This window comes from Solanum verrucosum, unplaced genomic scaffold (genome assembly GCF_900185275.1).
Source record: "Solanum verrucosum unplaced genomic scaffold, falcon-dt-bn FXZP01000262.1, whole genome shotgun sequence".
NCBI classification, from domain to species: domain Eukaryota; kingdom Viridiplantae; phylum Streptophyta; class Magnoliopsida; order Solanales; family Solanaceae; genus Solanum; species Solanum verrucosum.
In genome coordinates, this window is record NW_026020366.1 from 68,174 (window position 1) to 94,791 (window position 26,618).

The 26,618-nt window shown below is 33.4% G+C and overlaps 2 protein-coding genes across 2 annotated transcripts; one reads left to right on the forward strand and one right to left on the reverse strand.

Annotated features, from left to right (window-relative positions):
* The first annotated feature begins 18,563 nt into the window (after positions 1 to 18,563).
* LOC125837909 (heat stress transcription factor B-4b-like) lies at positions 18,564 to 20,961 on the forward strand. The gene is made up of 2 exons (XM_049516982.1): positions 18,564 to 18,806; positions 20,437 to 20,961. Exons 1-2 carry the CDS (start codon positions 18,564 to 18,566, stop codon positions 20,959 to 20,961), a joined length of 768 nt encoding a protein of 255 aa, XP_049372939.1.
* A 3,893-nt stretch (positions 20,962 to 24,854) lies between these two features.
* Positions 24,855 to 26,618, reverse strand: LOC125837844 (uncharacterized). The gene has a single exon (XM_049516915.1). It carries the CDS (start codon positions 26,616 to 26,618, stop codon positions 24,855 to 24,857), a length of 1,764 nt encoding a protein of 587 aa, XP_049372872.1.

The following is a 26,618-nucleotide window of genomic DNA, read 5'->3' on the forward strand; positions in this document are numbered from 1 at the left end:
TTTCAATAATCTATCCTAGTATGTTGTTTATTGTGTTTCGATTATCATACTATTTTGTTGTTGTTTTTGCTCTCTTATGGTAGATTTTGCACTGTTTTTTTACATGTTATATTTTCTTCATTGTCTCCTTCTTTTTTGTACCTGGATGTGCTACACTTGAGTCGATGGTTTTTCGGAAATAGATTTTCTACTTCCACGAGGTAAGGGTAAGATCTCCATACATTCTACCCTCCCCACACCTCACTTGTAGAATTTCACTAGATATGTTATTGGTGTTGTTTATATAACCAATGACCCAATTCACTAAGCATATGATGAAAGGTTGGCTTATATGTCGGTGAGACTCGGATATGTGTCTGTCATGCCCCGAGCCTACACCCTGGACGTGGCCGACACTCATGAACTACTGTTGGTCCCCAAGCAAACCCTTGGTATGGCTGACTACTTAGCGGAAGACACTTAAGCGATAAAAGACTTAAAACAAAATTTTTGAACATTTAAACTCAAAGTAAAAAAAACTCAACTCAAACTACCTATAAAATACTCAATAACGTAAGTATAATAGCTTGCAAAACATCTCAAGAAAAGGTAAATACTGAAAGAATCATCAATTCTATCTATCTCTGAAGCCTCTATTACTTAAGATAGATGTCGGGACAAGACCCACAACATCTAAAGACAACTAACTAGAAAATAAATGTGAAGTCCCCCGAAATGCAAGGAGGCTCATCCAAGCTATCTGAAGTGCAAAGTTATCTCAACGAAATGCCTATTGATGATCCTGGACACCGTTATCTGCATCATAATAAGATGCATGTCGAATGACGTCAGTACATTGAATGTACGAGTATGTAATATGACTGAATACACAAATAACTTAACTGAATGACGGAAAACAACTCAACGGAATCAATACATAAACATGAATATAAAATCATTTAAGCTTTACAATAAGATATGCAATAAAAGCAATATGAAAATAATATACTTTACTTTGTGGGAGTTTCTCTAACTGACAATCATTACTATGAGCCTAGCAATGATACAACATTTCACCCAAGTTGCAAGGGACATCATATACCTTATCGGGGTATAGGATGCTACTATAACTATGGATTCATCTAATAGGCCTTCTCAGAGGCAGTGAGGAGTCACACGATAAATTGGTGCGATCCAATCATACGTTGGCTACGTAGTTTTATGGGATTTGAGTTAAACATAGACTCTTACCCAATTCGGTGCTCAATGCTACTCCCAAAATATTCAATGTCCTTTATGCTCAATCACCCTTTACAAAGAAAGGAAATATTACTTTACTTTGCTTTTTACTTTGCTCAATCACCATTTACAAAGAAAGGGACTATTGTATTACTTTACTTTTAAATTTGCGCAATCATCCTTTACAAAGAAAGGGACTATTATATTATTTTACTTTTCACTATGCTCAATCACTCTATACAAAGAATTGAACTATTACATTACTGAAGTTCTATTCAAAAACATCAATCATGCTCTTTCTTTTTCTCAACTGTCAAATAGTACATATGGATCATTTGACTCTGTTCAAAACTTGCATTTAAAAATGTATACTTATGGAATTATCTTTCAAGTCCAAGATTGATATATAAAAACTGTAAACTCTTATACTTTTCTGAAAATAGTGCTCTTTTTTCAATAGAAAAATGATACATTCGGAACCATTTTAAGTTCCCTTAAACTCTTTTTCAAAATAATGCTTTTAAACTTTTCTCTTAAACTCACTTTAGTTTCCAAAATCAATGTAAGGAAAATTACTGACTCAAAACATTTTTAGTAAAACTCAATATATATATATATAGGGTTCATGTGGAACTACAAGCATGAACAATAATTTAAGAATTTCAATGCATAAAGTATCGCAATCTCATAATATAGGAATCTCATAGAAGTGAGGGAAGAACCCTAGATTCAACTTGCTACTGAGTGAATTGAGATGTAGGGGGTGAGGACGAACTAGTCCAACACTATGAATAGCCCTACATAACTGATTGTGAAGATTTTAGAATGGAAACTTTGGTAGAGATTTGATTTATCTTGAGCTTAAGGAGGAACATTAGCTTTTTGGAGGAAAACTTTGATCTTGGAACCTTGGTGTTTGCTCTTGATAAAAGAAACTCTTTTATGAAGTTCTTAGAGTGGGAGAACATAGGAAAACATAGGGTGGAAGGATTCTCTTTGTATCTTGGATTTTTGACATGAAGGTTTTGGGATTCTTGTTGGAGAAGGGGAGGTGTGCTTTTAGAGAATTTCTAAATACTTGAATACTTTGATTGATGAAAACTAGTTAGTTGAATGATATACTCAGTTAAAATACTCAAAAACGACTTAGAATAGGGTCTATAACGACATAGAGAAAAGACCAATATGACCCCAACTTAAAAAACTGACAAGGTGCTTTAAAAGGGAGGTTTCACAGACCGTTTAAGGCTCCACGGTCCGTGAAACACTTCACGGGCCGTATAGCCGGCTGTGAAACTTTACCTGCCCGACAGGGCTTCACTAAAATGGGCGTAACATTTTACTCCAAAGTCAAAATAAGGCAAATATGGTGGAGTTGGAAAGAGGACTCAAAGACCTTTAATTTTATAGGTTATGGGTCACATAATTCATTATGTGCTGAGAGATATGGTCATTTGAAGTTGAACCAAGTAAAATCTCATATTGAAACTCAATCGGTAAGAAAACTTTCAACTCAACTTTGTGCTAGGGGATTCTTGTGACCTGTCACACCCATGAGTACCACCTAGATGTGACACGGCGTACAAGACTCCGAAAAGTCTCATACAAGCCTCTTAGCAGATCATAACATAAGATAATAGGAAAATTGTGTGGAATTTAAAACATTTCTTTACAATCGAAGTCTTTTATAAAAACAAGTGAAAGTCTACACTTTGTCACAAACCATTTATAACCATTGAAACTAACACTTTGGGACGCAACCCATACAAAAGTCTAAAACATAAAATAAGGATTTAAAGGACATGGTGGTCAAGCCCTCGAATGCTATGAGGACTCACCATAACTTCTCTTCTTGATCTATTATGAACCTAGCCACGAGGATGGAAGTCAATATCACCAAACCCTACACTTTGGAAAAAATGAAGAAAATATGGCTTAGTAAAAAAATGCACTAAGTATGATAGTCATGCATAAAATCATGCTAAAAAGGACATTCTAGTTGAAAAGCATGCACTTTACCAAGTTTGAAATTCATCATGAACTTTAGTGTAAAAGCATAAAACATAAGCATATTCAACATGTAGATCATCATAGTATAATAGAACTATCTCATAAGTAACCCTAAGTTATACTTGTCCAATGCATAGATAAAGATCCCATAATCCCATCTATACAAAGTGCCACTCTTAGGCCACCATAATCACGCTTACCATTCTTTGATATCATCTTTAAATAGTAATCATAGACAAGGAAACCTTTACATTTACCAAGTCATATCAAGGAACGCAACTCATAGCAATAATCCACAATAAATATACTCAATTTCATAAATCATCATAACATAAAAAGGAACACACCATAACTACTCCCAAATCCTACTCGTGCAATGCATGGATGAAGTCACATACCCCCACCCACACTAAGTAGAGCTTCTTGAGTAACCACAGTTCATAACTCATATTCTTCTTCATAGTGGGAATTAACCTTAACTAACATAGACCATGTGAGCTTAACATGGAATCCGGTGTCATGCCCCACATTGAAAAGAGGTGTCCTACTTACCAAAGGTAGAACTAAAATGTATTAGCTTTTCGATGGATCCAATAACTAAATAACCTACGGGGGCACGTAGTTATGAGATAAGGAGATTGCTATTAGAAATCCCAACCTTACTTACTTAACGGGAGAGCCTCTATCTCATATTCAATATCCACTCAGTGCTAATCATAATTCCCATGGAGTACTTATTGAATCCTAACCTGTTTCATTAGGATAGCTCATTAGATCATGCGTAAAAATAACCTTTCACCGTCCATATCTTCATGTTAGATTCACTTAGGTGAGAACTGACTTTCAACCTAGAATCATCATTATGTGAGAAAACCTTTCACATATGATCATTATGTGTTCATGAGAATAGCCTTTCAATCAACACAATAATATCATCATAATAATGGTCTTTTCATTCATAGTCATGCATAAGTGTGTGTGTGTGAGAATAGCCTTTCAACAATACCACAATTACATCAAAGTTTAATCACTTTACTTTCTCAAAAGGGTATTCTTAAAGCATGTACGCAACCCTCTCAAAGCATGTATAATATCCTATATTTCCCTTTTAAGGACCAAAGACCATATTCAATCAATACATCTAGAATTCATTATATTAGACATGGATATAATCATAATTCAAGTAATCAAGTCATTACTAGCATAGTCTCATATACTCATAACATGGGTCATGTTGGTGAAGCCTTTCCACAAAAATACCATATACAATTCAACCTACATGATGACTTCACTCCTAAAGCCTTAACATTCTTGGTTCATTCATCTTAGTTTCTACCCTCATATCCCTAGAAATCATAATCATACTATAAGCCCTAATCTCATTAATTCATGTCTACAAGCTTTCCCTTTAAGTAATTCATATTTAGTTACTCTTATCTCAAGTAATTCATAAATTAATTCACCAATCTTAGAAGATCACATCTAAGCCCTCAATTGCCTCTTTCATGGCATAAAACCACATTATATCAATTTCACCCTAAAACCTTAAATTAATCAAGAATACATGTATAATCATACTAAAATCATGTAATTACACCATAAACAATCATTATGCACTCAATTGGATCAACATATAACAACACCCACTTTTAAGATCCAAATTGGGAAAATAGGAAAATTCATGGATTCTTGGAAAATTCATCATGAAAACAGTAATGAATCATCAATTTGATCATAATATAAAGCAATTAAATCATAAAAACCATTTTTGAAGTGAATCCATAACTTGGAGTAAAACCCTAGCTTTTGGGAAAGTTACAAGTTTTGAAATTGAGTTTAGGAGGGGCTCCATGGATGAAAACTATCCATGGCTGAAGGAATACCATACCTTATTGAATATTTACGACAAATTTGAGGAGAGAAACTCGATTCTTCAACCCTAGCTTCACCTTTCTTCTTCTTCTTGAGTTTTCTAGAGAGAGGATTTTGGGGAAAAGTTAGTTATGATTTGTGTTTCTATTGGAGATTTAAAATAATGATTTTGAGTGACTATATTAAGGGTATATTAGGTTTATATAGATGGCCTAATTACTAATAAAATGACCCTACTTAATCACTAATTAATTCTAAACCCTTCCCTTAACCCCCACTCAATAATTAAAAGGACTCAAAATTGTCCCACTCGTGAGACCACACCCCCCCCAAACCGTGGGTGGGTCCACGAACCGTACAGGTCCTTCGTGGGTGGTGGACTGGGGCTCAACAACCAGGGGAACTAGGGGCCTTGACCCACGACCCCTTCCCAAGGGGAGTGGGTCCATCCACTATCCGTGGATGCCCTTCGTGGGAGGCTATTTTTTGACATCTTTTTGGGGAAGTCCTAGGGTCCCTCCCAAGGACCCTTGGTTGGTCCTTGGGGGGTCGTACCTTGACGTTGAGCTCCTAAACCCTTCGTTCTAAGTACAATAAACAAATTCTACGACTATAACCTCTACGACAAGCTCTAGTTATGCCTATAAGTTTCCGAGGTGTTACATTATCTCCCCCTTCGGAACATTCATCCTCGAATGAAGATCTAGACACCTTTACAGAATTAAAGACTCAAGACTAGCAACCCATCATGAATGAAACATCAAAATAATACATCAACTCCATTAACTCAGCCATTTGAGTCATTAGTGCGGTTATTAATAAATCCTTTTTAACCTCTTGGCTCATTTTAGCCATATTGTCAGGCAGTTGGACTGCTATTGCATATGGTTGCTTTAATGTCCCACTAGGAAGGAGTTGGTCGATCAATATCTTGTTTCTGAGGCCAAGACTTTGGTAAAAGCAATCAAGGAGGATCGTATCGAAAATTCCATGAGTGGGGCATTGAGTTAGTAGTTCATTGAATCTTATGCATGTCTCATGGATTCGCTCATCCTCCAATTGCTTGAAGGTTAGGATACGATCCCGATACATCATTACCTCTAATGGAGGAAACTCCATTGGTAACCGAATATTTTATGTCATGCTTGCTTCCCCTGTTTAGATTCAGACAACTTACAAAACAAAACTAAGAATTAAATTAGTGAACTACCACTAATAAGAACAGAAACTCTACTAAACTAATAATTCTCAAACAATACCACTTCCCAACAGCGGCCCATTTTGATGTTTATCATGACCAACGATACTAACTTATAGTACGAGTGTCTAAGATCGTCGATAATATAGTAACCCAACCAAGGGTTAGGGTTGTGTCCCAAGGGAGTGGTTTCGAGAATTAATAGAAAAATAAAATTTAGTTCTAATTAGTCGTAGCTAAAAAAATTAACAATTAAAAACATAGTAAATAAAAAAAAGGGTGACACAAAAGTGTCAAATATCAATTGGGGTTTTTGTCACAAGTAGTAGAAACAACAAAAATAACAAGAAAATTCAAGTATGGAGACAAGTTCTTGGGGTGTGACCGCAATACAAGTTGAGATAAATCGTTGGGTACATGCTTTCGATAGGAAATTTGCAAGATAGTAGTGACTAGGCTAAGCTTTAGATGGAAATAAGTTCCCTCTCGGGCAACTTATCCCGTTTCAAATACATTCCCTTCGGACATCCATTTGCCGCATGAAGGCCAACCTACACCTTACCCCACTCACTCTCTCAAGTTGAGTGTTAGGATATGGGACTAGGGTTCACCCTCTCGGGCTGAACCTCATGTCGACCCACTCCTTAGGCCATCAGTCTAGTGGTCTTGGTTTCGCGACCTCCCTCTCGGGCAAGCCGAAAACACATGGGTGGTTTTGTATTTGCAACTACAAGCCTATTAAATTAAACCACAACCACTAGGTGAAATCACCATTAGAATACATCTAACTTATCAACAAGCAAGACCCAATAACAATATCAACACATATTTGCTAAATCACACTCCAAGAATGGGGTTTTTAGCCACACATCAAGAAATAACAAAATACACCTAAAATGATACTAAAACCAAATGGGTATAAGAAATTAAACCTTGATTTAAGCAAAGGAAGAAGAATGGAGAAGACCCACTTCCAACTTGGGGAAGATGAAATCCTTCTTTCTTCAAGTCTCCCAAAAAACCTCTCCAAACTAGAGAGAAAATATCCAAAAAGTACTATTCTATTGTGAAAATTATAATTAATGTTCAACTCTCTAAAATTAATAATAAATTCAGTATTTATAGACTTCAGAAAATATTGCTGGCGGGTCATTTGGCGAGGTTCGTCGGAAACAACGGTTAACTCGGCGATTCGCCCTTTGGTGTAGTTCGTCGTCGTCTTGCACTAGCCTTCAGCATCATCGTGCTCTGTGTTGTTGGGTGACATAGTACTGCTTCGTGGATCTATTCGGCGAAACGTTGACTGCTCCTTTCATCGTCTTTTTTATCCTACTTCTTTAGGGGTTTCGCGTACTGGAACAAAAGGCGGAGTGCGTCCCTTCGGCAAATCGCCAAGTGTGCTTGGTGATGCCCAGGCTTCAGATTCTTCATTCTTTTCAGCCTTTTTGTTCCTTTTTGCGCCTAAGTGTCCAGCTTCCACCAAAACTTCAAATACCTGAAACTTAAGAGTTTTTCAGATATTGAGACAAAATAAGCATTTGAGAACACTATTTCTATCAAAATAAAGCCCTAAATGAGTCCAATTTGTGGACTAATCACCCTTCAAGTGGTCATATACTGAAGACCATCAGATAAGGAGTAGTAGAGAGACCTTATAGAGTTAAACTCTAAGGCCCGACTTAGAGAATGAATAAGTGAGATTTCCTAACATCCAATAGCCTCATATTCATAAATGTGGCGTGCTTCACACCATGAACAAGACTCTACTAGATGTGATTTGAGACGTCCTCAAACTATTCCAAAACCTGTGTTTTGATACCAAGTTTGTCACGACCCAGGAGTACCCCTACATATGACACGGCGTACAAGACTCCAAAAAGCCTCATACAAGCCTCTTAGCATATCATAATATAAGATAATAGGAAAATGGTGCGGAATTTAAAACTATTCTTTACAATCGAAGTATTTTATAAAAACAAGCGAAAGTCTACATTTTGTCTCAAACCATATATAACCATTGAAACTAACACTTTGGGATGCAGCCCATATAAAAGTCTAAAACATAAAAGAAGGATTTAAAGAACATGGTGGTCAAGCCCTCGAATGCTATGAGGACTCACCATAACTTCTCTTCTTGATCTATTATGAACCTAGCCACGAGGATGGAAGTTAACATCGCCAACCCCTACACTTCGAAAAAAATGTAGAAAATATGGATTAGTACAAAAATGCACTAAGTATGATAGCCATGCACAAAATCATGCTTAAAAGGACATTTTAGTTGAAAAGCATGTACTTTACCAAGTTTGAAATTCATCGTGAACTTTAGTGTAAAAACATAAGACATAAGCATATTCAACATGTAGATCATCATAGCATAATAGAACCATCTCATAAGTAACCCTAAGTTATACTTGTGCAATGCATAGGTAAAGATCCCATAATCCCATCTATACTAAGCACCACTTTTAGGCCACCATAATCACACTTACCAATTCTTTGCTATCATCTTTAGATAATACTCATAGACAAGGAAACCTTCATATTTACCAATTCATATCAAGGAAAGCAACTCATAGCAACAATCCACATTAAGCATACTTCATTTCATAAATCATCATAACATAAAAGGAACACACCATAACTACTCCCAAAGCCTACTTGTGCAATGCATGGATGAAGTCACATACCCCCACCCACACTAAGTAGAGTTTCTTGAGTAACCATAGTTCATAACTCATATTCTTGTTCATAGTGGGAATTAGCCTAAACCAACATAGACCATGTGAGCTTAACATGGAATCCGGTGTCATGCCTAACACCGAAAAAAGGTGTCCTACTTCCTTAAGGTAGAACTAAAATGTATTAGCTTTAGGTGGATCCAATAGTTAAATAACCTACGGGGGCACGTAGTTATGGGATAAGGAGATTTCTACTAGAAACCTCAACCTTCCTTAACGGGGGGAACTTCCATCTCATGAGATTACTTTTAGAAACCCGGCCTTACTTAATGGGAGAGCCTCTATCTCATAGTCAATATCCACTCGATGCTAAGCACAATTCTCATGGAGTACTTATTAAATCCTAACTTATTTCATTAGTATAACTAATTAGATCATGTGTGAGAATAACCTTTCACCGTCCATGTCTTCATGTTAGATTCAATTAGGTGAGAACCGACTTTCAACCTTTAATCTTCATTATGTGAGAAAACCTTTCACATCATGATCATTATGTATTCATGAGAATAGTCTTTCAATCAACACAATAATATTATCATAATCATTGTTTTTTCATTCATAGTCATGCATAAGTGTGTGTGAGAATAGCCTTTCAACAACACCACAATTACATCACAGTTATAATCACTTTACTTTCTCAAAAGGGTATTCTTAAAGCATGTACACAACCCTCTCAAAGCATGTATAATATCCTATATTTCCCTTTCAAGGCCCAAGGACCATATTCAATCAGCACATCTAGAATTCATTATATTAGACATGGATATAATCATAGTACAAGTAATCAAGTCATTACATACATAGTCTCATATACTCAAAACATGGGTCATGTTGGTGAAGCTTTTCCACAATAATACCATATACAATTCAACCTACATGATGGCTTCACTCCTAAAGTCTTAACATTCTTGGTTCATTCATCTTAGTTTCTACCCTCATATCCCTAGAAATCATAATCATACTATAAGCCCTAATCTCATTAATTCATGTCTACAAGCTTTCCCTTTAATGAATTCATATTTAGTTACTCTAATCTCAAGTAATTAATAAAGAAATTCACCAATCTTAGAAGATCACATCTAAGCCCTCAATTGCCTCTTTCATGGCATAAAATCAAATTATATCAATCTCACCCTAAAACCTTAGATTAATGAATAATACATGTATAATCATACTAAAATCATGTAATTACACCATAAACAACCATTGTCCACTCAATTGGATCAACATATAACAATACCCACTTTTAAGACCCAAATTGGGAAAATAGAGAAATTCATGGATTCTTGGAAAATTCATCATGAAAATAGTAATGAATCTTCAATTTGATCATAATATAAAGAAATTAAATCATAAAAATCATTTTTGAAGTGAATCCATGACTTGGAGTAAAACCCTAGCTTTTGGGGAAGTTACAAGTTTTGAAATTGAGTTTAGGAGGGGCTTCATGGATGAAAACTATCCATGGCTGAAGGACTACCATACCTTATTGAATATTTACGACAAATTTGAGGAGAAAAGCTCGATTCTTCAACCCTAGCTTCACCTTTCTTCTTCTTCTTCTTGAGTTTTCTTGAGAGAGGATTTTGGGAAAAAGTTAGTTATGATTTGGGTTTCTATTGGAGAGTTGAAATAATGATTTTGAGTGACTATATTAAGGGTCTATTAGGTTTATATAGATGGTCTAATTACTAATAAAACTACCCTACTTAATCACTAATTAATTCTAGACCCTTCCCTTAGCCCCCCATTTATTAATTAAAAGGACTCAAAACTGTCCCACCCACGAAACCACACCCACGGACCGTAGGGAGGTCCACGGACCGTACTGGTCCTTCGTGGGTGGTTGACTGGGGCTCAACAACCAGGGGAAGCAGGGGCCTTGACCCACGACTCCTTCCCATGGGGCATGGGTCCATCCATTGTCTGTGGATACCCTTCGAGGGAGGCTGTTTTTTTGACAGCTTTTTGGGGCAGTCCCAGGGTCCCCCTCAAGGACCCTTGGTTGGTCCTTGGGGGGTCGTACCTTGAAGTTTAGCCCCTAAACCCTTCGTTCTAAGTACGAGAAGCAAATTCTACGACTCTAACCTCTACGATAAGTTCTAGTTATGCCTATAAGTTTTTGTGGTGTTACATGACCTTAATTCATATCCAAAATATTTCTCACACTAAAGAATTGAACTTAATACCTAAGAACAATTAAGAATCACTTGGTACGATCTTATTCACAAATGAAGAATGGTTCGAGTCTTAACTTAGAAATTTTCGGGGTGTTACAATGTCATTATGATTTTCAGGTTTTGGATCATGACTAGTGTAATTTGACTAATATATCCCTTATTAATTCTTCATTCTTTATTTATTTGTGGGTCTCTTAATTCTAGAATAGTTAATGTTATAGGTAAAGTTGGAAAAAAAATGATTTTCTCTTGATTTTTTAAATTAACAAGTACTCTCTCCATTTCATATTTCTTGACCCATGTTGACCTAACATACTCTTTAAGAGAACTTTAATTCTAAGTGTATTTTACTAAATTTACCTTCTTAATGATGTTTTGAAACTTTAAATTCGACCTTAAATACACATATCGTCTTGCTTGTTGGGATAGAGGAAGCTCTTGGACCATTTTACCGACCTAAACTTTTGAAAATGAAAGGAAAAAGGATTTTACGTAGGACATAATAAAACAGAGCTTTTGAAGAGACATATGACATAGCAAGTGGTTTCAAACTCTTGTAGGAGCATATGATTCTTAATAAAAAGACAAGAAAAGTGTTGAAAACATCTAAACTTGAAGAGAATTTAGAGGTGTATTTTACTCATGTTGTAAGATCAGAGGTGTATTTAAGTTTAGTTAGTCAAGTAAAGGGGTGTTTTTAAGGCTGTCAATATTTCAGAAATGAAACTAATAATTTGCATCAAATTTAGTGGTGTTTTTAATACTTCTTTCAATTTTAAAAGGTTCATATATTTGAAAGGTTCACATTTGAAAACCATATGCTAAGTTGGTGACATGACAGAGTTGGAAAGACATATTGATAAATTGAGAAGAAAGGGTACGAGGTTTAAAAGGTTCATTGAGTTAGAAGGATCAAAGTTGAAAGGTTCATAGAGTTAGAAGGTTCAAAATTGAAAAGGTTCTTTGAGTTAGAAGGTTCAAAATTGAAAAGGTTCATTGAGTTTAAAGGTTCAAAATTAAAAACGTTCATTTAATTTGAAAGTCATATTAACAAGTCAATAAAGAGCTTGTAATGCTGACTTCCATCTCTCACATTATAGAAAGATTTTTATGACACTATGATCGGAAGAATTTTTAACTAGAGGTGTCGGGTTCGAGTGCTTCTAAGTACAAATCACCTTTATTAGAGAATGATTTACCCCTTAATATGGGACTTCCTGACGCGAGCCCAGATTTAGTCAGACTCCAAACTTATAAAAGTCTTAGAGATTGTGATTATGAGAATAAAAGGTAAGGTCATTGTTTTATTGTTATTATTACTTTAACTTAACCTTGATAATATAACTATGTGAGAGTGACAAATGCATAAATCACAAACCAAATTTGCAAAGCCGCGTCAATAAAAGAAAAATATTGAGTCAAGAGAAGTTTGAAAAAACTCTGCCTACTTTAATATATTAATTAAGATATTAATAATACAAAAATGTATTAAATAATATATGAATTGCACAATTATATACAGTATATTCTCAATTCTCATCCAAGAATTTAATTTGGAAGTGTGAGCCATTCTTTGCTATGGAATGATAATAAATGCAAGGGCGGAACTAGTAATCTGCATGCGGATTCAATTGAGTATAATAAATTTTGTTTAAATAGTATATTTATGGTAATAGATTTATTAAATATGTATAAATATTAAATTTAGAATTCAGTGATTATCACTTAAAATAGTCATTATAAATTCAGAACTCAAAGTTTAATATTCTAATTTCACCTCGGGTAATGTTAAATTGCCAGAAAATTTGGTCAGAATTTGTCAAAAAAATTAAAAAGTCTATAATATATTTTTTATTTTAAAATAAACTGATCTTGTTTCCATTTTTTAATTAAAAGGTATTAAAGTTAAAAGGGTAAAAATGTTCAAAAATATAAAATAAAATAGTGTGAAATATGCTATTTTACCATTCTAGCCAAATTTTCTGGCCAAAAAGATTTTTCCTTTCACCTCTACATGAATATATAATTACCAATTAAAGGGTCTTGTGAATTGTTTAACAATAATTGCTTTATTTAATAATCTTAGACTCTTTAATTTATAAACTTTCTTGTGAGTCATGTTCTAATTAATCAGCATGTATGCGTCAATCTTGGCTACAATGAAATTTATAATAAGATGAATTTGTAAGTGGAGGACAAAAATAATTACCCTTAATTCTTAAAGCATGTCTCCAAAAGTTGGAACCTTTTTTCTTTCAAATAAAAATGTCGCCACTCTAATTTATGTTCATCCATAGTGGTGTCCATTTTATTGTTTATATATATAATAATAATTTTAAATAATCTACACTAGGAGTATATTTTCACCTATTTTGATTTGACTAAATATATGCTAAAAATTAAAAGTCTTTGCTACTTGCAAAATAGGTGGAAAGGTGACTAAATCCACAAACATTAGACTATTATTAAGAGCCCTTAAATATAACGTGTCGTATGATGTTTTGAGATTAGATTAACATGATAAGTAAAAAGTTATATATGATGTAATCAAGGAATATGCTTTTTTCGGTTAAACGATTTGGTTTATGAAATTCATTAGTTGATTAGTCTGTTTGACATTGATGCTTTTAGAAATACCTTTTAAAAATAACTTTTCAGAATAATGCTTTAAAAAAAAATTGTGTTTAGTTAATTCATTTGAAAAGTGTTTTTGATAAGCGGATTGTATTTTGCTAAAAAAAATTAAAAAGTACTTTTGAGAATCAAATTATGAAAAAGAACAAGTATCAATGCACTTTTAATATTAAGATTATTTTGAATATTTATTATAAAATATTAATTCATTTTTTTATTTATAAAAATTAAAATGTACATATTGAAATTTTCAATCAATAGTATATTTAGATAAATAAAAAAATAATTAAATATTAATATAATATTGACATGATGATTTAAATATAATTTAAAATATCAAGTAAAATAAATTTAAAAATTATTTTACAAATTAAATCATTACGTACGAGAAACTAATCATAAAAATCAATAAATATAAAAGATATATTAGTAAATATGTATATATAACAGACATATTTTAATCTTGAAATAAATAATTTTCTGTTTTAGAGCTAAAACTCAACGTTTACTTTGCCTTCAAATATTGAAAAAGGAAAGGAAAGGTGCTTAGAGAAGAAGATTTAATTGGAGTAAATTTTATAAATATTTATAGTATATGACTACATTAAGGGAATCTACTTTAAGCAAGCGACTAAATATGTAACTTTTCCAATTTTAAAAAAGATTAACCACTAGGCCAATGTGTGGCCCAATAATTGAAAATTATACACAAATTTCATCATGTTAAGAGTTAATTATATTTAATGTCTATTCTTTTCAAAGTTACGAAAAATTCTTTAAATTTGGTAGAATTCGGATACATCTCAAAATGTTCCAATACATCGCGTTCCTATTTTGGATACATCTCTCAACGTCCTGATACATCACATCTCAGTTTTGGATACATCACTCAACATCCTGATACATCACGTACATACCGATGCATTGCGTAAAGTGATGTATCTGACTGATACAACGCGTAAAGTAATGTATCCGAGAATAGAAAAGAATATGAATTTTTGTAATTTTAAAAATAGTAGGAAAATTAAAAAAAAAAAAAGAAGATAAAATAAGTTGTGTATTTAAGTAATATTTCCTTAATTAAACTTAACTAATCTTCGATAGTGTTTGATTGCATATTAATTAAAAAAGTTAATCACTCAACTTAGAGAGTAAACGTGGAACTCCTAAATGCAAGATTTGAAGAAACAACAATTTTCTGGTTACCTTTAATTTCCTCCTCCTCCTTTTTCTTTTTCTCCAAAGCTTAAATTTTAAAATCAACATGCTGCAAAAAATGAATTGTTTTGAGTGAATAATATATCAAAGACTTAAAATTTTGAGAGAAGCTCATATCTAAATTATGGGATTGTTTAGAGGAGATTTGAGTTGGTTGAGATTGAAAAAAATCGATCTGCAATATATACTTTATTGTATCAACAATGCATACAGATGTATATACATCTGTGATATATAGTCATATATTATCTATACACAAATATTCACTATTTATACAATTTTGATATATTATATATACATATTGATACATTACATGTGCATAGAATAGCCATTTTGTAGAAAATAATTTTTGTTGTATGTATATATATCACTAATTTTGGGCTATTATTTATATAAAAATGAAAACTTAGTTATATTTGGTGCAACTGAAACCACTTTATTGTGTAATTATGAAATTTACCATTTTCAATTAATACTAGTAAAGCATAAAATATCATCACTTTATGCGACGTATCAGTCGAATACAATGGTCAGATACATCACTTTATGGTGTATCGGGATGTACGGAATGTATCGTTACATTACTTTACGCGATGTATCAGTCAGATACATCACTTTACGCGATGTATTGGGACGTACGCGATAAATCGCGACGTTGAGTGATGTATCCGAAACTGAAATTCGATGTATCAGGACGTTGATAGATGTATCCGAAATCAGGAGGCGATGTATCGGGACGTTTTGGGATGTATTCGGATTCCACCTAATTTAAGAGATTTTTGTAATTTGGAAAAGAATAGGAATAGGATGTAATTAATTTTTAACACTATAAAATTTGTGTAAAATCTAAAAAAAATTATATGTACTATATAAACAATGGTAAAACTACAATAAATGACATATCAAGATTAGTATATAAAGTATAACATATCATAGTAGAATTCTTATGATCTTCCTCCAATATTCCTTCTAGTAGTGATTACCGTAAGATTATGAACTTTTTTCACAATAATATTGCTCCAAAGAAATCATGTATATACATTAAGAATAAGTACTAATTTTATATACAAATTATACATCTGTTATATTTTTGTTATATACTGAGTATACATCGATGACAACTACTAACTTATAGTGTAGGTATTTGAAAAACATTTAAGGGGTATATCTACTTTAGAATAAGTTTAAGGGTGATGCTAAATTGCCAGAAATTGGCCAGAAATTTTAATGTATATGTGGTATATGAATGAAGTTTTCTTAAAATTCAATCATATATTCATGAAATTAAGAAAAAATGTGTGAAATTCAAACAACAATGGCAAAAATACCTAAACTTTAGATAAAAAATAATTTAACTCCAATAGAAATGACTGAACTTTAGCCATGTAAAACTTTAGACATTTTATATGAAATTAGAATTTGTTACGCGTCTCTCAACAAGTGTCTTCTCTCTCATTTCCTCTTTCCTAAAATTCTTTCAAAAGTCAAAGAAGGAATAAATTATAATTTAATTAGTCCAAGGAATTACCTAAACTAATTGTCCATTACCATTTCATATATTACTTTTTCATCACGGTCTAAGGAAAAATAATAAAAGTTAAGGAATGTTCCTACTATTAGATCTGTGGATAATCACAAAAGGTGTTCATAAAATAAGACATTTTTTTTATAATCATAGACAAGCTTTTTAAAAAAGAATTATAAAACAAAGCCATAAAAAGAGGCACCCCTCACATGCCTTCTCTGACTTTTTATAATTCTTTTGTTAAACTTTAAGGAGAATTTTATGAAAGTTTAAGTACTTTAAAATAACTTTTTTCAAGAATTGGAGTCTTTTTGTATCTTTATTTCTTATTTTTATATGAACAAGAACAATATATATTTGTTACAAGAGTGATGGATAGTTCATAGTTGGAATTCGTTCAGAATTTCGAGTTTGAAATTTCAAAATAAGTAATTATTTCATAAAAAATGTTTTATTTCGTGAACCTGAATTAGTCAAATTAGTATGTAAGCTTTTTAGGTAACTTAGTTAAATCAATAAAAAGAAGTCACCGCGTAAATTCAAACAATTAATTAAAGATGTATTAGGTTTAAAAAAATACACCTATAAAATGATTTATTAAAATGATCAATTTACTTATTAACTCAGTTTTATTTAATTGTGTCACTAATCCTTAAATGACAATCCACATTCTTGACATTTATTTGTGAAAGAAATTCTGCATCTGTATATAAATGATGTTTTCTTCCTTATGTTGGATAAATGAATAAAGGTTGAGAGATATTGTATTGTGTTTATATTTTGATGTTAGTGTAGAAAAAATAATAATTTAGAAATAAAAATATTTTAAGTCTCCAACTTATTCACTACTTAAAAGAGAGAAATTTTATATTAAAAAAAATAATATATTAACGATGAAGCTTTGAATTCTTCAACTAATTCGTAGTTGTTTGAATTAAACAACATTATTGGACAAAACAATAGTTATATTGCTAGCTAGTCATATAAATTATATTGCAATGGACTTGAATTTTCTTCACGAGAATGAGATATTATACATGCCTCAACTTAAATATATTTTTATTTTTAATTATATTTTATTATAATTTGTGATATATTATACCAACCTATTTGTAAAGTTTGAAAACTCACCTCACATGTTATACACAAAATCCTTCTAAGATTTGAGCATGAGATGAGACTCAAATTTCAATTAGATGTTATCAGAAGATAAAAGTATCACACTTGGGCACAAAATTTTAGATTAAAAGTGTGTTGACCAATTTGACTTCTGAAAAAATAACTTATTTTATAACACAAAACAGAGGTCCACTAGACACCACTCTATCAAAAGGAAGAAGGGAACAATATATTTGTATTTTAAAATAGTTAATTCACTCATTGATTGGATTTGGATCTCATAATATACCAAATCTAAACAGACACAAATATAATTATATTGACAAGTTCATATGCTTTTTTCTTGAAGTTACAAACAATAGAAATGAGTAAAGGGAAATTTTTCAAGTTACAAGGATCTTGTGTCTTATATCAAAGATACATATCACTTTATAATAACAGTGTGACTTAACGATCAGTAAAATAACTACAAATCATAAGTGATTGAAATTCAAATTTCAATCTAGACAAAAAACATCAAGTGATTGATAGTAAGAAGAGTAGCTATTACATAATAGTCATTTATTACAACATTCAGTAGTAGTAGAATTCTTGTTTTGTCTGCTTCTATTTTTTCGAATACAAATAATGGAGGAATTGACCAAAATACAAAAGAATTATATTAAGTTATAATATCTTATCTCTTTTACCAAAAATATAAAATAAAAATCCACATAAAAACACACATGTGCACGTGTAACAACAACATATATACACACACAAACTAAGGGGAAAGAGAGACATTCGTTTATCTTTCTTAATTAAAAGACAAACCTTCTTCTTAACAAGTAACAACATAGTTATCCTTAATGGCTTCTTCAACTTCTTGTGATCAAGAGATGTTTTTGGCAATGCAAAAGGCAATGGTTGCACCCTTCTTGACAAAAACATATCAACTAGTGGATGATCCAAGTAGTGATCACATTGTTTCATGGGGTGAATATGAAACCACTTTTGTTGTATGGAGACCTCCTGAGTTTGCTAAGGATCTTCTTCCCAACTACTTTAAACACAACAATTTCTCCAGCTTTGTTAGGCAACTCAATACTTATGTAAGTATATATATAACCCTCTTTTTTGATGTTTTTGTCTTTTGATCTACCAAGAATGTAGTTATGTTTAAGAGTTTCTTTTCTTTTTCTATCTTTTACTAAGTTTTATTTTTTATTTTTTCACCCAATGTCTATTATCCACAACATCCAATTAAATCTAGATTCACGCACATTGACGATGAAGTGTTTCTAATAAAGATGACTATGTACCTAGCAGTATACGAATTTGAAACATGTGGTTAAAGAAGAATTAGAAATACATAACCACTCCAACACAACCCTTGTTAGTTTTAGTTTTGTTTCTTCACTCAATATCTATTATCCACAAGGTCCGATTAAATTCAAATTTGTGCACATTGACGATAAAGTGCTTCCCAACAAAGATGATTCATACCAGAAAGACACGAACCCGAAACCTATGATTAAGGATAAAAAAAAATGCATTACTACTCTAACACAATCCTTGTCCGTACTTTTAGTAAAATACATTATATTAAGGATAAAGAAATACATTGCTAGTATTGTTTGAAAGGAGATAGATGAACCCTTTGGTTTTGTATGTACATTAAGGATTCAACAAGTATATACACCGATAGTATAAAGAGCTTTAATGTTGTTAGTATATTTTTAATTTGTAGAAGGTAATTTGCATTATTTTTTAGGTTTAGTAATGCCACACTTTTTGTTTAAGCATTAACTTGCATAATCTTAGGCTAGAAATCAGTATGCTTAATTTGCTTTATGTTACATCTTAACCTTAGAATTTTTTTTATCCTTTTCTTTGTGTTATTTGACCTTAAAGTAGCTACCATTGGTTGTTTCAAATAATAGGTGAAAATTAGACCATTTAAAAAATTCAGTTAAGAATCCCATATAATGAATGAATGAATAAATAAATATATATAAAAAAAAAAAGGAATATCCAAGAAAGGATATCTCATCCACATTATGTACATGTTTATTTTCTAGTTTTTCATTATATGTCTGGGAGATGAGGCATATTTTCTAACATAATCATTTCTTTGGTTTATGGAAACTTTATATGGTTTAGAAGATAAAACTATTTCTCTATTTTTTTTATAAAAAAAATAAAAACTTTTTGTGGAGTTCAACCAAAACCTAGTAGATTTTAGTAATACTGATGATGGTGACCAAAAATTTCTCCAAGCACAATGAATTGCTTTCCCAAATCATTTTCTTGGGCCTACAAATACCAAGGAGAAAAGCAACACCTTTTAGTTGGATTTCACTAATTCAATAAGCCAAATCACCATTATTCTACAAAGAAGTTCTTTATATAAAAAATACATGCTCTCTATGTCCCAATTCATGTGACACAATTCGTTTTTCGAGAGTCGAGTAGTTTAAGTTTGACCGAAAATTTACGTATGAAATCTTCAATATTTTTTAAATGAAATTTATATATTTGTAAACTACGTAGAAAGTATTATAAGTCACAATAGTTTACAATCCAAAATATTTAAAAGATATATGAAAAATTTACAGTCGATAAACTTGTTTGAATCTCGAAATCCAAAATGTGTCACATAAATTGGGACGGAGGGAGTAATAATTAACGTCCCATTCAACTTACCTTATTTGTGGAGTATATTCTCATTTCTCATTTCAGGGATTTAAGAAGATAGTTCCAGAGAGATGGGAATTTGCAAATGAACATTTCAAGAAAGGACAAAAACACTTACTTTATGAGATCCAAAGAAGAAAGAGTACACCTCAACAATTACATCATTTGACACCCTACCATGAACACATCACAAGAAGTATCTATCACCAAGAAACACAAAACCCTAGCACTGTTGATCATGATATCCTTTTAGCACTCACACAAGACAATGAAAGGCTAAGGAAAAGGAACATTGTACTATTATCTGAACTCACACATATGAAGAATCTCTACAATGACATTATCTACTTCATTCAAAATCATATCAAACCGGTTGAGGAAAATTTCCGTGTGTTTTTACTTAATGAAGATCTGAATCAGAAAATTGTTGATCATCATCGACATCGCCAAGTACATATTGAAGATCATGAAGAGCCAAAGAGTGATAAGGTAAAGTTGTTTGGAGTGAGTTTATGTGGGAAGAAGAGATCGCATCATGAAAGGATTGATCAAGAAGTATTAGAATGTTGATTTGTGAACATTTCAATTTTAGTGTCAATTAAATTTAGATCACATTTGTTTTTTTAGCTCTTTCAAAATTAAAACCAAGGTAATTATGTCAAGAGGTGTTGTATATCAATTGATGCACAAAACAGAGAAGGGTATTGTAGACAATAAAATTCGCGTCGAGAAAACAATAATCAAGAACGGAAAATTATGCAACAATCGTATTTATTATTTCAAAGTGCGAGTGTTACAATCTCTATTATTCCTCTGAATTCGCCTTTTCAAATATAATTCAAGGGCTCTTGAGCTTGATCTTGAACTTGAGATTTATCTCGATCTTGATCTTAAACTTGGACTTGGACTTGGACTTGATTTTGAACTTTATCTTGATCTTGAACTTGAACTTGAACTTTATCTTGATCTTGACTTCTAGTTGAATCCAAGGGCTTCGAGCTTGATCTTGAATCCGACGGTCTTGATCTTGATCGTTCTTGATCTTTATCGTTCTTGATCTTGATCGTTCTTGAGACTTGAATGTTCTTGAAACTTGAATGCTTGAATTCTTGAAATCTTGAACTTGTAGAGAAATCTGCAGCTTTTGATCCACGAGCTTTCTCTAGCTTCTTGTTAAAATTCTTGGTCCTCTTTTCTGAATTATGAGGACCCCTATTGATAGTTTTAAAATAGAGGAGTTGTGTTTAGAAGAGGACTCTCTTCGGCCAATCAGATTTAAGTGACATGGCATATGGGCTTTATGGAGCGGGCTTTAATTAAATTCATATTTATTGAATTTAAATAATTAAATCAATTATATTAATCCATAATATTTATTTGGACTAATATATTCATGAATTTAATATAATCCGAATCATTTAATAAATTTATATTTAAATAAATTTTAAATGATTACAAATGCCCCCTGCTTCAAGGCTTGTCAAAATATTTTATCATTTAAAGACTAGACTTGAAGCATTAATTAAATGGTAATTTATTTGTCATGCCCATGTAATGTTTAATTTAGGCATTGCCCGACTCCAATACATGTAATTGGAGTGGGAATGTGAGTATTTGATCTTATGTGGCTTACCTGCCACTTTTAACCATATATCTAACCAATTAGAATCAGGATAGGAGACAAATAAACGCTTGTTACAAGGCAATAGGTAAATCAATTCAACTAGGAGAGTATTTCCGTTAATTACTTTAGCATAGCCCACAAGGAATTGCAATTGAACTAGGAATTGTAATCCTACTCAATTTCAAGTTCATGTCCCTTTCTATTGTCCTAGCCAAAAAAGAATTGTAATTGAACTAGGAGAAGGATTTTATTCCTATCACATGACATCTATAAATAGACACATTATATCCACAATTTTGTCTTCAATTACAGATTGTGAGCTACGAGCCTGTGACGAAAGAGGCATAATTCAAGGTAGTTTCCCTCCCTTTTTCTGATTTTCGTCAACCTTTTTACAGCTTGACATGTTTGTCGTAGAAAATTCATATCTCATTGTAGAAAAATCGAAATCAAGAACGGTTTGATTTTCCAGAAACTAGACTTCTCGATCTCTAACATATCCAGAATTCGGAATTTAACACCTTCAGAATATTTCTAGATGATTTTTTGAAGTTAGCTTTAAATTCTGTCATGCTGAAAATTGCAGACTTGTGTGGCTTTACTAAAACTCTTGTGTCTTGATGTAGGAACGACGAAATCACAAGCCGCTTGATTATTTAGAATCTATACACAAAGTTCTACAACATATCCGAAATTCAAGGTTTAATACCTTCAAAATCTTTCTAGGTGATTTTTTGAAGTTAACTTTAAATTCTGTCATGCAGCTGATATTCTTAAGGCGAAAGAGGATAGATACACATCCCCGCCCTAAGAAAGGTAATTTATGGTATTCTTAAGGCGAAAAGAGGATGGACACTCATCCCCGCCCTAAGAAAGGCATTCTTTAAGGTGAAAAGAGGATGGATGCGCATCCCCGCCCTAAGAAAGGTAATCTAAAGGTACTCTCTTAAGGCGAAAAGAGGATGGATACTCATCCCCGCCCTAAAAAAGGTAATCTAAAGGTATTCTTTAAGGTGAAAAGAGGATGGATACTCATCCCCGCCCTAAGAAAGGTAATCTAAAGGTATTCTTTAAGGTGAAAAGAGGATGGATACTCATCCCCGCCCTAAGAAAGGTAATCTAAAGGTATTCTTTAAGGCGAAAAGAGGATGGATACGCATCCCCGCCCTAAGAAAGGTAATCTAAATGTATTCTTAAAAGGCAAAAAGAGGATGGATACGCATCCCCGCCCTAAGGAAAGGTAACCTTATGGTATCCTTAATGTGAAAAAAGGATGGATACGCATCCTCACCTTAAGGAAGGTAATTTAGAGGTCAAGACTTGAAAACTTCAACTTTCAAACTTCGAATAATTTGAAGACTTCAACTTGCAGACTTAAAGAATTTAAAGACCTCAACTTGCAGACTTGAAGAATTTGAAGACATTAACTTGCAGACTTGAAGAATTTGAAGACATTAACTTGCAGGCTTTGAATAATTTGAAGACTTCAACTTGCAGACTTAAAGAATTTAAAGACCTCAACTTGCAGACTTGAAGAATTTGAAGACATCAACTTGCAAACTTGAAGAATTTGAAGACATCAACTTGCAGACTTTAAAGAATTTGAAGACTTCAACTTGCAGACTTTGAAGAATTTGAAGACTTCAACCTGCATACTTGGAAGACTTAAAGACCTTCAGCCTGTATACTTGGAGGATTTGAAGACTTCAACTTGCATACTTAGAAGACTTTGAAGACATCAACTTGCAGACTTGAAGAATTTGAAGACATTAACTTGCAGATTTTGAAAAATTTGAAGACCTCAACTTGCATACTTGGAAGACTTGAAGACCTTCAGCCTGAATACTTGGAGGATTTGAAAACTTCAACTTGCATATTTGGAAGACTTAAAGACCTTCAGCTTGTACACTTGGAGGATTTGAAGACTTCAACTTGCATACTTTGGAAGACTTGAAGACTGTCAGCATGTATACTTGGAGGATTTGAAGACTTCAACTTGCATACTTAGAAGACTTGAAGACCTTCAGCCTGAGGATTTAAAGACTTCAACTTGCATACTTGGAAGACTTGAAGACCTTCAGCCTGTATACTTAGAGGATTTGAAGACTTCAACTTGCATACTTAAAAGACTTGAAGACTTCAATTTTAAAGAAACTTCAGGCATGTTGTTAACCGAACTCATTTTTTTTTAAAGGTTTGCCCCCATCTATTGACCAATGAATACTTCGTACAAGTCTAAAGTTTGATGGGACAAAAGATAAAATAAAATACTTACCGCTTTGATTGTCATGTAACAGATCAAGTGGGAACATGTGGTTTTTTAACACTCATGCAATTGAACTTAGGATATATTTTAAGCGCCTACGTACCTCAGTGAAGAGGATCAAGTCACAACGTAGTTCTGGGGGATTGAGTGAATTTTTTTTTTTTATGTGCCGTACACAGTTTATAACCTTGCGGGCCAGGAGTGACATGCAGTTTAGGCTCGTACCTTAAGGAGCATCATCTAACTTCAAGGGTAGTACCTCTTTAGGAATTTTGCATTAATAGGACCGATCCTTACGCCATCTGCATCAACAAGCTTGTAAGCACCATGTGAATATGTTTCTTGTACGACATATGGTTCATCCCACTTTGAGGTAAATTTGCCCCCAGACTTGTGCGAAGTAATGACGGGTCTTCGTACTGCGAGAACTTGGTCTCCAACTTGGAAGCACCTCAAGCGAACCTTCTTATTGAAAGCACGAGATAGACGAGCTTGATAACATTCAAGATTTTGTTGGGCTTCTAGCCTCTTTTCATCAAGTGCTTCTAACTCAACAAGACGAAGTCGAGCATTTTATTCTTCAGTGAGCCCTTCTTGAATAGCGAGTCTCAAGGAAGGTATTTGACGCTCAAGTGGCAAGACTGCTTCAACTCCAAAAGCAAGTGAATATGGTGTTGCTTGAGTTGGAGTGCGGTATGTTGTTCTATATGCCCACAAAGCTTCTTCCATTCTTTCATGCCAATCTCGCTTGGACTTGGATACAACTTTCTTGAGGAGGTTGCATAGAGTCTTATTAAATGCTTCAGCAAGACCATTGGCGGCAGCATGATACATAGAAGATTTACGTTGCTTGAAGTTAAAGAGATCACAAATTTTGTTCATTAACTTACTATCAAATGGCTTGCCATTGTCTGTTATAATGTAGCGAGGGATGCCAAAGCAATATATGATATTCACTCGGATAAAATTTGCAACATTCTCTTTCTTCACTTCTTTAAGAGCGACAGCTTCAGCCCATTTTGAGAAGTAATCTGTTGCAGCCAAGATGTACAAGTGTCCACCAGAAGATTTTGGTAATGGTCCCACAACATCCAATCCCCAAGTGTCAAATGGCCAAGATGCAATAGTTGGGTGCAATACTTCGGGCGGCTGATGTATAAAATTCGCATGAAATTGACAAGCATCGCACCTCCGAGCATAATCTAAGCAATCTTTCACCATGGTTGGCCAATAATACCCCATTCTCTTTATGTGAAAGTGTAGTTTTGGTCCAGATTGATGTGATCCACACACTCCCGAGTGTGCTTCTTGCAAAGCTTGAATTGCTTCTTCCTCTCCCAAACATCGTAATAGTACACCCTCAAATGATCTTCTATATAATGTGTCCTTGTAATAAAGGAAGCGAGGTGCACGATGACGAATGTCAGTCCTTGTCCTTGGATCTTCTGGAAGTATCCCATAACACATGTAGTCAATAATGGGTTGTCTCCACTCTTCCTTCGCGGCTTCAGAAACGGCGACGAAATGATTAAACTCATTTTCTATACATTCTTCCTCATTTGGCGGTGGTACTATCCATTTTTGACAAATAGTCACTTGCGTCTGATCAGGAAGGGTTAGTGTTGAAGCTAGAGCAGCCAATGCATCAGCTTTCTTATTCTCCGTTCTGCGCACATGTTGAAGGGTTACATCTCCAAGCCATCCTATCAACTTTTGAGCATAATCATGATAAGGACGCAATTCAGGCTTCTTCACCTCATAACTTCCTAAGAGTTGGTTGATCACCAACTGAGAGTCACCAAAGACTTGTAAGTTTAATTGCTTCATGTCAACGACCATCTCAAGTCCAAGTATCAACGCTTGGTATTCAGCGACATTATTGGAGCAACATTGCTTCAAAGAAAATGAGAATGGTAGGATCTCTTCTTGTGAAGTAATGAACACTACACCAGCACCAGCACCGCCACGATGTGCAGCTCCATCAAAGTACATTTTCCAAGGAGGTAGAACTTCAATTAACATTGCATCTTCATCAGGAAGCTCATCAGTTAAATCCCAATCATTCGGTATCGGATGGTCTGCCAAGAAATCCGCCAATGCTTGTCCTTTCACAGCTTTTTGAGGGATGTACACGATCTCAAACTGTTGGAATTGGAGGTACCATCTTGCTAGTCGGTCACTAAGGACAGGTTTCGACATAACAAACTTGATGGGATTTGCTCTAGAAATAAAACGAACAACATGTGCTTGAAAATAATGCTTCATCTTTTGAATTGAGAAGACTAGCGCCAAGCATAATTTTTCAATCGGTGAATAGTTTAGCTCATTTGGTGTCAT